The sequence below is a fragment of the Triturus cristatus genome, chromosome 12 (assembly GCF_964204655.1).
Source record: "Triturus cristatus chromosome 12, aTriCri1.1, whole genome shotgun sequence".
NCBI classification, from domain to species: domain Eukaryota; kingdom Metazoa; phylum Chordata; class Amphibia; order Caudata; family Salamandridae; genus Triturus; species Triturus cristatus.
In genome coordinates this window covers 685,900,002-685,912,031 of record NC_140595.1, presented here as the reverse complement: position 1 = coordinate 685,912,031, position 12,030 = coordinate 685,900,002, and the positions used below count along the sequence as shown (strand labels likewise).

At 45.1% G+C, this 12,030-nt stretch overlaps 1 protein-coding gene across 1 annotated transcript in view; it reads right to left on the bottom strand.

The window, feature by feature from the left end:
- The window catches only part of LOC146780092 (polyunsaturated fatty acid lipoxygenase ALOX12-like), a 193,821-nt gene extending 182,183 nt beyond the window's left edge, over nucleotides 1-11,638 (bottom strand). Inside the window, exon 1 of the mRNA XM_085638369.1 lies at nucleotides 10,847-11,638. Coding sequence (XP_085494495.1) covers nucleotides 10,847-10,993 — 147 coding nt within the window. The 5' untranslated portion in view covers nucleotides 10,994-11,638. The remainder of the gene's footprint in view (nucleotides 1-10,846) is intronic.
- Nucleotides 11,639-12,030: the final 392 nt, after the last annotated feature.

The following is a 12,030-nucleotide window of genomic DNA, read 5'->3' as shown; positions in this document are numbered from 1 at the left end:
GGTTATTATCTCACATAACATCATTGGCAGATATAAAAATGACAGACTTGGAGTCAATAGAATGCATCAATTGCAGGAACTTAATGGCAGGCGAAAAAACAAGAGCAACATGGACCTCTCCAATAATAGCACATAAAATACTCTCAGAAAGTGATATTCTAAAGTCCTGGGTGATAACCATCGCCCCGTATTTCAAACCAGGATATCCGGATCTGTTAAACCGGGCACCCCCAAGGGGACCTGAGACGGCTGCTTTTAGACCAACTACATCAGTGCTGAGAGGAGCCACAGGGCACTGTAATACGGATAAGAGGCATCAACCAGAGGAACTAAGAAGCTGTAATGATCCCTTTATACTGCAAGCTTGGGAAGAAGACAAGATGGATCCTGAGAATCATGAACACCACAAAAGATTGACGCGATCCTCGCCCGCTATACACAGCAAATATAAAGGGGATAGTACGGATCTGCTCCTGGAATGTAAATGGCCTTGCTAACAAATTAGCTTATTTAGAATTTGTCACCTATGTTAGGACCTTCAACATTGTGACACTATTAGAAACGTGGGCATTAGCCCTACCTCATCACCAAGGTTTTTTGCGCTTCTATACAAATGCCGTCAGGGGGGGCAAAATATGGCCATTTGCAAGGAGGGCTGGTCACATACGTGGCAAATAAAATTGCTCATTTTGCTTGAGTCTTTGGCCCCACAATACAATCAACACTAGCAGTCATTGTATCCTTCTCGTCATCACCGATAAACAAAAAGGGACACCAACATGATAATAAATGTGTATATTCAACCGAAATACAAAACCAAACTAGTAAAGGAAATGTGCAATTCTGTGGAAACTTGTATAAGAGAGGGTCCTACAACTGATCTCATCTTAACCGGGGACTTAAACCATAATCTAATGGGCTCCTCCTTGGACGAAGAAGTGATTCTGCAAAACGTAAATTGGAAGGAAAACTTCAAGCGTGCAAACAAACCAAGATAGGACAAACGACCTTGGAGGACTTGGAACATCTCAATTTGAGGGCTCTAAATGGCAGATTAGCCGAAGATAACCCTCTTGTAACAACATACAGCTCCACAAAAACAAGCTCAATTCCGGACTACACTTTTGTCTCCCAAGGCCTCTTCCAACAAATTGCATCGTTTCAGCTGGGTAATAAAGGCGATATTGATCATCGGCCACAAGAAATAGAACTGAGAACAGTAACTCCAACATTCGAACGCTGCCGGGGGTCTCAAGGATTAACTGCCACCATTAACCTAAGAAGAATTAAATTCAAAATAGCCGCAGGCAGCGAGATGCTGGAAACTGCAAAACAACATTTCGCTGCGAGGGTCGGAGATGGCGAAGTTGAGAAATGGAAAAACTTCCTATCAGTGATGGAATCATATGCGACTAAGATCAAACCCCAAACCGAATAGAGCTATGGAGGAAGATCTCTGGGCCAATCTATATGTCGATGTCAAACACAATAACAGCACCAGATTTTGGAGCACTATAACTCGATTTATCCATAACAATCACAACAGTATCTCCTCAAACATTTCAGAGGAAGTCTGGGCAAATTACCTCAGGTCCCATTTCCACCAAGGTACCAAACGCAGCAAGCAGTGTCAAGCATGCCAAAATGAAGCAGACTGCCAAACGACACTCAAGGCCTGGGCCGAAAACAGTCTTGCCGACTCTGGGAAATCAGGGTCAGATTTACCAATTGAGGACTTCCGAACTAACCATATAGGAGCCATCAAACGGCAGATAGGAAAGGGAAGAAGAGAAGGTGCTCCCGGCCCAAATGGAATACCACCAGTACTATACAAAACAGGAGGCAATCTCCTGGGCAGAAGCACTGGACCCTCTCTTCAGAGAAATTAGAACGTTGAATATGTTGCCTAGTTCATGGAGAGGTTCAATTATTTCCCCATCCACAAATCTGGTGAGAAGTCGGAACCACAAAATTACCGACTAGTGGCACTATAAGAAAATGAAGCTAAATGTTTTGCCAGTTTGTTGTTACCTCCAGGCATGGGTGGAAGAGAAATCCGCAATTCCCCTACAACAGACCGGCTTCGCAAAATCAGTCGGGACAATAACTATAATAAGCATGGCTATGCTTATGGACAAGGCCGAGGCTACACGGACGTCTCTACACCCATGCTTCATTGATTACAAGGCTGCTTTTGATCATGTCAATCGCATCAGACTCTGGTCCAAATTGCACAGCTGGGGGTTGCCACAGCCCCTACTCAATTTGATAATAAACCTGCACACGAATACGTGGCTACAGGTGATGCTGAGCAATGGAAAGTACCTGTCGAGGCGCATACCCACGGAAAAAGGGTTGAAACAGGGTTGAGTTCTTGCACCCACTCTTTTTAATCTATATATAGCTGATCTAGACCCGCTGCTAACCAGTTGTAATTCACATGCCCCGAAATTAGGAGACATCTCACTACCCTGTCTCCTCTATGCAGATGACATAGTCCTGATCAGCAAAACAAAAGTAGGGCTACAACATCTCTTAAATACAACGCGGGACTTCTCCCAAGCAAATGATCTAAAGATTAACATGAATAAAACGAGAACAATGATAGTCGGGGAAAAAAGGCAAACTGCTGCCTGGTTCGGGGGATACACCAGAATCGAGGACACAACAGAATACAAATATCTTGGTGTGAAGCTGGATACAGGCGGCCGCTTTGTGGCACAGAAGAATAGCATAAGGCACAAAGGTCTAGCATTAGCAATCTCCCTTAAAACATTAAACTCTAAATGAACTGGCCCATCGATCCTGCCGCTCGTTGAGGTGGTTCGGGCAAAACTCTTGCCAACAATCACCTACGGTAGCGAGGCACAGAAAGGCAGGTACGCGAAAATACTAGATGCCACAGTAACAACAGCATATAGGGTCATTTTTGGGCTGCCGAAATACACTTCACCAGCGCAAATCATACTTGAGTTTGGCGTTTTGAAACAATCATTTGCTAGACAAGGGGCCTTTGTCACTGCATGGGACAAAGTGCGAAAAGCCGAACGCTAAAGGAACAGCTGTGGAAGGAGTTACAATCGCACGCCACATTACCAGCTGCGGAATATCTTCATAGCAGTCTACATAAATTGGGGCTAAACCAACTTTGGGAAACACCGACAACCACCCTAACCTTTAAAAAATGTGTGGAAGACAGTGAAACTCCTCTCATGGCTGGAGGACAAGGCCACACTTTCAAAGAGAGCCCAAGGATGGATGACCCTGAATACATATACAAAGCCGGGCGCCCAAGCCTATTTTAACCTGGGATATGGCAAAAACATAAAAATTGCTTTTATGAAATACAGATTTGGACTGCTCCCCTGCGTACAGCATCTCCCTCCCTGACTTCGCAACAAAGCAGGCTCCGTGTGCCGCTTATGTGGATCGGCTCGGGAAGACATGCTGCATTTACTATGCTCCTGTAAAGAACTCATAAAAGAACGAAAGAAATTGCTGAAGCAACTTTTCATTCAACGAGGGATTCGCACCAAGAGGCAAGCTCTTATGGCATGTTTTGCACCTAGTGATCCACAATTGAACTGCAGAACAGTAAAGTATTTGAGAGTGTGCGGAAGCAAAATGCCAGAAATGCAGACATTATGAACCTAGCCAGAAAAAATATATGCAACTGTGCAAGGGGCCTGAGGACACTTCGTATATATAATTTAGGCTAATAAAACTGATAAGTTACTTCTGCTGCTACATCTGCTCAAAATTAGCAAGCTATTTTGGCATGGTTTTTAGATATAAGCAACATGAAGGATTGAGTTTTATATATGTACATGATAGTTTTATAATTGAACATATTTTGTGTATTGCAACGGTTTTAATTGACTATGCAATGAACTACTTGAACTTGGGGTAGAAACATTGTATGCTTCTGTCCATCAGAGGACAGACTCGAGTAAAGCAGCAAGAAGAACAATTGATCAACAGAATATTGAACAATGTCAAACATTCACCCAAGTACAGAGATCTGGGCCAAAATCTATCATTTTTTGGTCCCCGTGCCATTCCAGTTTAAACCCAGACGTATGCAAATTAGTTTGGACCCTGCTTCCCATGGGAACAATCCAGCCCAAACTGCCAGGCCAGGACATCCCTGGACTAGAGACAAGCATCCTGGAACTATTTTTAGGGTTTCACTCCTCATCAGCCAGGCTAGCTTGACACCAGTGGCATCGAGAGCACGGGACCCACGTCTGGGCATACCCATCCCACTCACAGGTGCAAATGCAAAAAACTATTGATGGACAGAATACTGAAAAATGTCAAACATTCACCCCAGTACAGAGATCTCGGCCTAAGTATCATTTTTTTGCCCTCGATGCCTTTCCAGTTTAAACCCAGCCACATGCAAATCAGTCTTGACACTGCTTCCCATGGAAACAGTCAAGCCCGAACTGCAGGCCAGGTCTTCCCTGGACCAGAAACAAGCATGCTGGGACCAGTTTCGGGGTTTCACCCCTTATCAGGCAGGCTAACTTGACTCCAGTGGCATAGAGAGTAAAGCAGCAGCACCAGCTTACCCCATCACAGAACACTTACAAACCAGGTATGAGCAGTGCAAGCTTTGCTTCCTCACAGAACAGGTACAGCATGGCAGTATAAAAACAAGCTTCCCTCTTTGCAGAAAACAGCAAGTGCAATCTTCCTTTCCCCGCACAACAGATTCAGCAGGGCAGGTGCCGACTTCTTCAAAACGTTTTTGAATGTGCACTCACCATGCGTTGTGCAATCGCAGCCTCAGTGCTGCACCTATTCAAATTGCTGAAGGCCCCACTTCCTAAACCTAAACTTATCCCCTCAGACCACCCACCTTACCTCTATTTTGCTTCACTACACACAGTAGTAAAACTTTATTATGCTTCGGCCTTTGATTCTACCTCTTGTTTGACCCTCTCCACTCTCACCTCTGCAGCTTTTATATCATGTAGCAGGAACTCAACCCAAAAGGTATTGGAACGCTTTACATGAGCACCAGTTGCATTAAACAAGGACACATTCATTAGGTTTCACCTACACATCGCTTGTGCTGTGCTTGTGAAATCTATTGTATTCAATATAAATCTTAAAAGGGGTTTACGTTCCACCCACTTGCTTTTCATTGCCTCCTGTGCTTGCCACTTACTTTTTCTCCATTTCTGTTGGCTGTAGCATGCTATTTCCAGTTGTTCCACATGTGTTTGCTCTTATCAGAGTCCTGAGGCCCATGTACTGTTTTCATCCACTTTTGGGGAACATTTTTTAAATGTTTTGCAGAGTTTCACTCTCCCTTGTTCTTATTCACTTTGGCCAATGTTTCTAGTGCAGCAGAGATGTATCGTTCACTTTTAACACACCCGCTACTGCATACGCTGAATTCTTGCTTTTTAATCTGTAAAACTGGACAGTTATCTCATCCTGGCTTGCTCCAGACTACAGCTCCCATCAGCCCCTGTGTCCGATGGATCTAGTGATCGTGCTTTCAGGAGTGTTTAGGCTTTTCTTGAAAGGCATATGCGATTGTGTTGATCACACGTGCGTGCCTTTATCTTGTTTTAATTGTTTCCTGCTAGTCTGTGCCCTCCCCAAGGTATTGGAGTGCTTTGCATGAGCACCAGCTGCATTACCTACACTCGTGGCGTTCACACCGTGCTGTGGCAGCAAAGGCCTTTTTAAAACTGGATGTTATGTTTGAAGTGAATGTGTTTTTAATGGCATTTACAAAAAAAAAAAAAAAGCCTGACGGGATCCTTCCGCGCAGCGAGAAGGCGTACAAGAACGTCAACTTAGCCCATTGCTTACTTACATTTGCTTCGACCAGCCATATGTGGAGGAAAAGAACAAGACGGCTGGCGCGGCTTTGGAACGCATAATGGGAATGCATTTCATTTTGCATTCTAAAGGAGTGTCAGCCATCTTGTTTTAATTACAGACAGCGGGAGTGCTCCCATGCGGTCCGTTGTTGTGACATGAAACTCCGATTAGCTTCCTGCTTGTACATTTTATTGGCGATTTTGCAGCATAGGAAACAGGCTCGAATCATGGTATCCGCTCAACATTCTTTGATTCTGGGTAAAAGCCAATGCTCGTTTTCTCCTCGGCAAGTCCCACATGCGACATTCACTCAAACATGGATTCAGCGGGCTGCATTCTCTGGGTTACATTTATTACACTTGCAGGGGGTGGCTGGCATGGTGGGATATTAGCAAAGATTTCTAGAGGGAATGTTGAAAAAACAAAGACTTTATGCGTATTGAGCTCCTTTAAGGTATTTTGTCGATTATATCAATTAAATGCACATCAAACGTCTTGCAGAGGGATATGCACGGGAGCACTCTCGTGCTGTCTGTTGACATGAAGCTTCAGCATTCTACTGCGTGACTACATTTTATTGGCAATTTCGCAACATAGGCAGCAGGTTCAAGTCATGGCATCCGCTCAACATTCTGTGATACTGGGCAAAAGCCAATGCTGGTCTTCCCCTCGGCATGCGCTGCTCACTCAAACATTTTCATGTAGCATTATTCTTATAGGAATGCGGTTTTGTATTTAAGGATGAAAATTGATTTTTATTTTCCCTTCCTAAATGTGAAGGACGTGGGCACAAAATAGTCTAATTGCTATTAAGGCTCCCTGTTTTCCATTTTTACGGATTTTTGCAGATACAGACAGAAAATACTGTGTTTTCTGTCTGCATTTAGATTTAAAAGTGGTTAAATACAGAAAATTGTGCTTCTTTTAAGTGAGTCTCCGTGCTGACTTTTATGAATTTTAGCCCAGTAGGTGAGTGGATGGACTGCATGGGAAATTGAGAAACAGGATGAAATGTCTTTAAATTATGGCATATGTCAACCAATGCTCCCTCTAATTTTTTTCCTTTGTGTGCGGCAATGTAGGGTCTCTGTGCGCTGCAGCCACGGCTATTTGCGCAAGGAACCAGACCGCGCTTGTGCGCAGCGCCAAATATCACTCCAAACTTTTGGTTACAAAACTGAAAAGACGGTACATTTCCACACATACAACCCATGTTAGGGGGCTTAAGGCAGATTTGCAATTTGGATACACACGCCATGACAATAATGGAGTAATGGAGAAATTGGTAAGAGAGGGACAGAAAGAGAAAGGCAGCCAGAGGATTTGCAAAGTCAATAGTAGGTATGATCAGGGCTTTAAGTGGGCCGGGTCTCACCAGTGCTGAGCATAAGCAGTTTTTAGGTCGAGCCTAGGGCGGTGCATGCACTGTCACAGGCAAGACATTTAGTAAGTGGCTTTTCAAAGTGCTGCCAAAGGCTTTTCCCAGCCACCAGCATGCGGTTACGCGCGTCGTGAACGTGCACAGGAGCAATCTGGCTTTTGTATTGGCTCATTAAGCCTTACAGCACCTGAACCATGCTCCTCAACCCCCTCTCTCTTGAGTTCCCTCTACCATTCTCTGCGAACAACAAACAAATTCAGGAAGCACGCAGTAGCTGCACACACAGAAAACCACTTCCGAGCTTCCTACTGGTTAGATTTCTATCTCGTGCTTTTATTCCGTCTGCCCCTCCTATCTTCCCCTCCTTCTCTCTGCTCCTTTCTCCAATTGTATTTCTCTTTATCTTGCCCACTATATGTGTACTTATTTCTTGCGTCTTCTCTTGTCACTGACTTCTCTCTCTTTCTCCTCTAGATCATTCTCCTCTATGTTCTCTGTCTCTATCTCACTTTCTCGGTTTCCCTCTCTCAACCTCTTTCATTCTCTCGCTTTCTCCCCGTTTGTGGTTGTCCTCTCTTTCAATTCAATCTCTTCTCCTCTCATTCATATACTTGTATTGAATTTCGGATTCTGCAGATTATATAAAGATCTCCGCGTAAGGTGCATTCATCGCCATTCATCTTAGTACAACCGACCAGTGGCTTAGGTCCTCCTGCTGAAGCAGTTAGCTTTAAGGCGATCATTACTTGTATTTGATTCTGTCCCAGTCTGGGTTGATCCTGCAGTACCGACCAGGCACTGGCGAACAATTCGAATTTTGTACTTTAAAATTAGATTTATTTTAATCCAAGGTGATTTTAGAACTTGAACTCGGTCCGCGGTCGATAACCTCTGTCGCTGATACGGTCATGCCACCGGAAAGGTCTTTGCCCAAATGGTCACTGGAGGGATATTTACAGATTGCTTGGAGTTTTCCAGACTCAGCACACAGCATGCACCAATGTAATCACTCTCTTTTGAAAACAATGGCATAACTCACAAGATCCCAACTCACTCATTACTCAGCCTCTCTCTCAAGCAAAGCAATCAGTCCTTTTTTTAATTAAAAGATAAATCGTCGCATTGCATCTGTTGGTCTCACGTGTCTGATGTATTTAGTGGTTTAAAAGATGCATGGACTGCTTCATATTGACCGGACCGTTAAGTCTGTTTCTCCCACGCTCCCACCAGATAACAAGTGTGCTATGTTTCCATTGTCTGTCAATCTCACTAGAGGTGTACGTGCCGTATATTCAACACTCCTCTCCCCTCAAGCATCCAAAGAAGGCGCCACAAAATGCGGTTTGATGTTACTGTCGATCCAATACCTGTGTTACATAAATATACACATCGCATTAACAAAGCACGGTAGTGGCATAGCGCACTGAAATGTCGAAGAATTATCAGTGAGTGTCTGTTGGTGAGCAAACGCATGCGCAGCTGGCTATCTTTAAGTTTCAGCACTGACCCATGCCGTATTGTCTCATCTGCTTGCCTCCCGCCCAGTTCAGCTGGTAAGCGCTAGCATGCTGTGCCATATTTATACACAGTGAGAGGCATGGCTTTGCATGATTGACGTACACTCTTGTGGTGAGGCTGCTGTTGGGCGGCGTCTCTCTTCCACCTTTTCTTTTTTAATGGTGTGCCTCGACAGCGCAGCTGTTGCGCAACAATTATGCCATCCTCACCAGGAGAGGGGGTTTGGCTCTGCCCACGCGTTTGGGGGAAGCTGTGTCTTCCACGAAACAAGCATTGGCATAGCCAATAGGTCTCGCCTTTGGGACCTTATAGTTATCCAGCACAATATCCTTGGTGCAGCAACATCAACTGTTGCATGGCTAAACACTTATAAGGTCCCAAAGGCGAGACCTATTGGCTATGCCAATGCTTGTTTAAAGGGGGCCTCAAACCGGGTCTCTAGCGGGCTCTGCTTTTTGCCCTGGCACAGTTGGTCCATTTTTTTTTCAGACTGCAGTGACAGCGGGCACATCGATGTGCGCTGCTCACAGCGCTCACTTCTCACTAGAAGAGAAATTAGGGCATGACATCATGCCAGGTGAGCCTTGTAGGGGGAAGGGAAATCCTTTAAAGAGAGTCATTTTCTCTCTGGATTTCCCTTCTTTTTTTGAAACTCATGCACAGCAACATTGTCCTGGTGTCACCAGGGCTTTAAATTCAAGCTTTTTCAATATTATATACAAGCCATAGCTGCTGCTTATTTATCTTATGCAACTAACCACCATTGACAAAGCTAATAGTCCTGACTTGTAGGTATAATGTTACTACTTGTATCATATCTGGATGCAATGACAGAAACAGCAAAATACAAGTCGGGCGGTGCACTATGTTAAAGTACAGATTTTTAGCTTGTGTGTGTTAAAGCTAAGCCCTTGATTACACTGGCCACCCCCTTTGCGAGACCCCCCCCCCCCCAGTTTTGTCATCCCACTTAAAGCCCTGTGCATGATGTTACTTGTATCATATATCTGGATGCAATGACAGAAACAGGAAAATACAATTCGGGTGGCTACTCTGCCCAGACCAGAAAAGTGTAAATCACCCCTCAGCTGCGCTCTATTAAGAAGAGAAATTCAGCAAGTCTACAAACACGACGTGTGTTTTACACACCGTGTTTGTAGAGTTGATGAATTTCTTTTCTTAATAGAGCGCAGCTGAGGGGTGATTGTGGGACTTTGTTAAAGATTTCTGGTTAATCAAAGCGCCCGTCTGGAGCTGCAATTAACCTGAAATCTTTAACAAAGTCCGACAATCACCCTGAAGCCCAGCTCTGCCTCTGTTAAGAAGAGAAATTCAGAACTTTAGACGCCCTGTTTGTAAACTTGCTGAATTTCTTTTGTTACATGAGCACGGCTGTGGGCCGAGTGTGTGCTTTGTTAAAGTATTCATGTTAATCGCAGCTCCTGATGGCCCTGAAATTAACATGAATATTTAACAAAAGCACACAGTAGGCACCGCAGCCGGGCTCTGCATACAAAAGAAGGGGCCCGAGACTTTCCTGCCGCTCCCCCTGCCAGTTAACACCCGTCTTTCGCGCCGCTCGCTTGTTAAAAGGAGCGACGCGAACACTCCCACTGGATGTGCTGTGTGCACCTTCTTGGGAACAGTGATATCAACATACATGTGCGATATAATGCTAATATTTAGTAGATATAGTGTTAAGTGATATTTGGCAGCGTACATAGCGAAATCACGACAGACATCAAAGTATGAGTGCAGGTCGATCAGTTAAAGAAATATGGAAATGTTCAGTTTTACAACTTATACACAAAACTGAAAATAAATATGGATAAATACAGATAAAATGGCTCAAAAATAAATATGGATAAATAAAACCAGGAACCCTAATTACCATATAGGCGAGAAATATTTCATTTATTTACAAATGCTTGTTTTTAGTAGGTAGTGAGATTTGCCCAGAATCACAGGATGCGGAGCCGACACCGAGACTCGAACCTGGTTTCCCACTTCTGAAAACAGCAGCTTTGGCCGTTACGCTACTTCCTCTCCCCACCTGCAACTATTGTAGCCTCTTTATCTCAACACCCCCCATGAGGTACTCACCGCCCCTCGGCAGAAGTCGAGTCCAGGCCGGTCCAGCAGGGTCCTCTCCGAGCGGCCGTGTTCTCCAACCAGAACCAGGTAGATGTAGTTATTGGTTCCAGAATACTCAGAGGTGCCGGTGCTGACGGTGACCCGGTACCAAAACATCCCGAAATCAACAGAGTCCCAATCTCAGAACTGGAAGTCCAGAACCCTGACCCTGTAAGCAGGACCAAGAGTTCAAAAGTGGAACCGGGACAGAAGGACAACGACTGACCAGAACCAGCAAGTAGGAGAGAGGGGGGGGGGGGGGTTCAGAAAGAGCACCAGGAGTCTAGAACCGTCACCAGGAGACCAGAGACAACAGCAGGGACCCAGAACCCAAATAAAGCGTCAAGAATGAAAACAGAAGCTTTGAACAGATACTGTGCGCCTAGAACGGCGTTAGAATCACACACCAAGGACTGTCAGTCGGCAATCGTCATCGATTCAAGAACTGCTACTATCAAACAGAACCAGAAGTAAGCCAGCCGAGATGTCTGAACCGGCACCAGATGATGAGAACCAGCAGAGAGCGTTAGTTAAATCTTAACAGCCGGAGCCCAGGACCGACACCTATGAGTCCAGAGCATGCACCACGGTTACAGAACTGGCATCCAAACTTCGGAACAGGCGTGCTAGCCCAGTGCGCACACCGAAATAAAAAAACGAATAAACACAAAATCAGTAGAAATTGCACAGAACAGCACAAGCACTCAGGGGGTAAAGCCAGCACCAAAAGAATCTACCGGGGTCAGCGATTATAAAACGGGTGAGCGGCAGCAGCCGGGACGCGGATTAAATACCAGAAGAACCCCGCCGGTGCCAGCAAGGGAATTTAGGGGAAGCGAGAACGGCAGACCAGCCCGTCCACGACACACCCACCAGAGACGAGCAGCCACTCCCAGGACACCTTATCAGGGACTGACGCTCCCACCTCCCTCCCTCTCCACAACAAACCACCGGCTCCTTCCTGCACGCAAGAATTCACCACAGCTGACCACCCTTCCCTCAACCCGCGAAAAACCGGATGGTGCAACTCCAGTCTACGGCTCCGCTTTCCCAACAGGTCCTTTAACATCATCTCTGTCATCATTTGTGTTTTACGTAATTCAACCCTCCCTCCAAGTTCCTGGTTCCCAACAAGAGAGAGAAAAAAAACACAC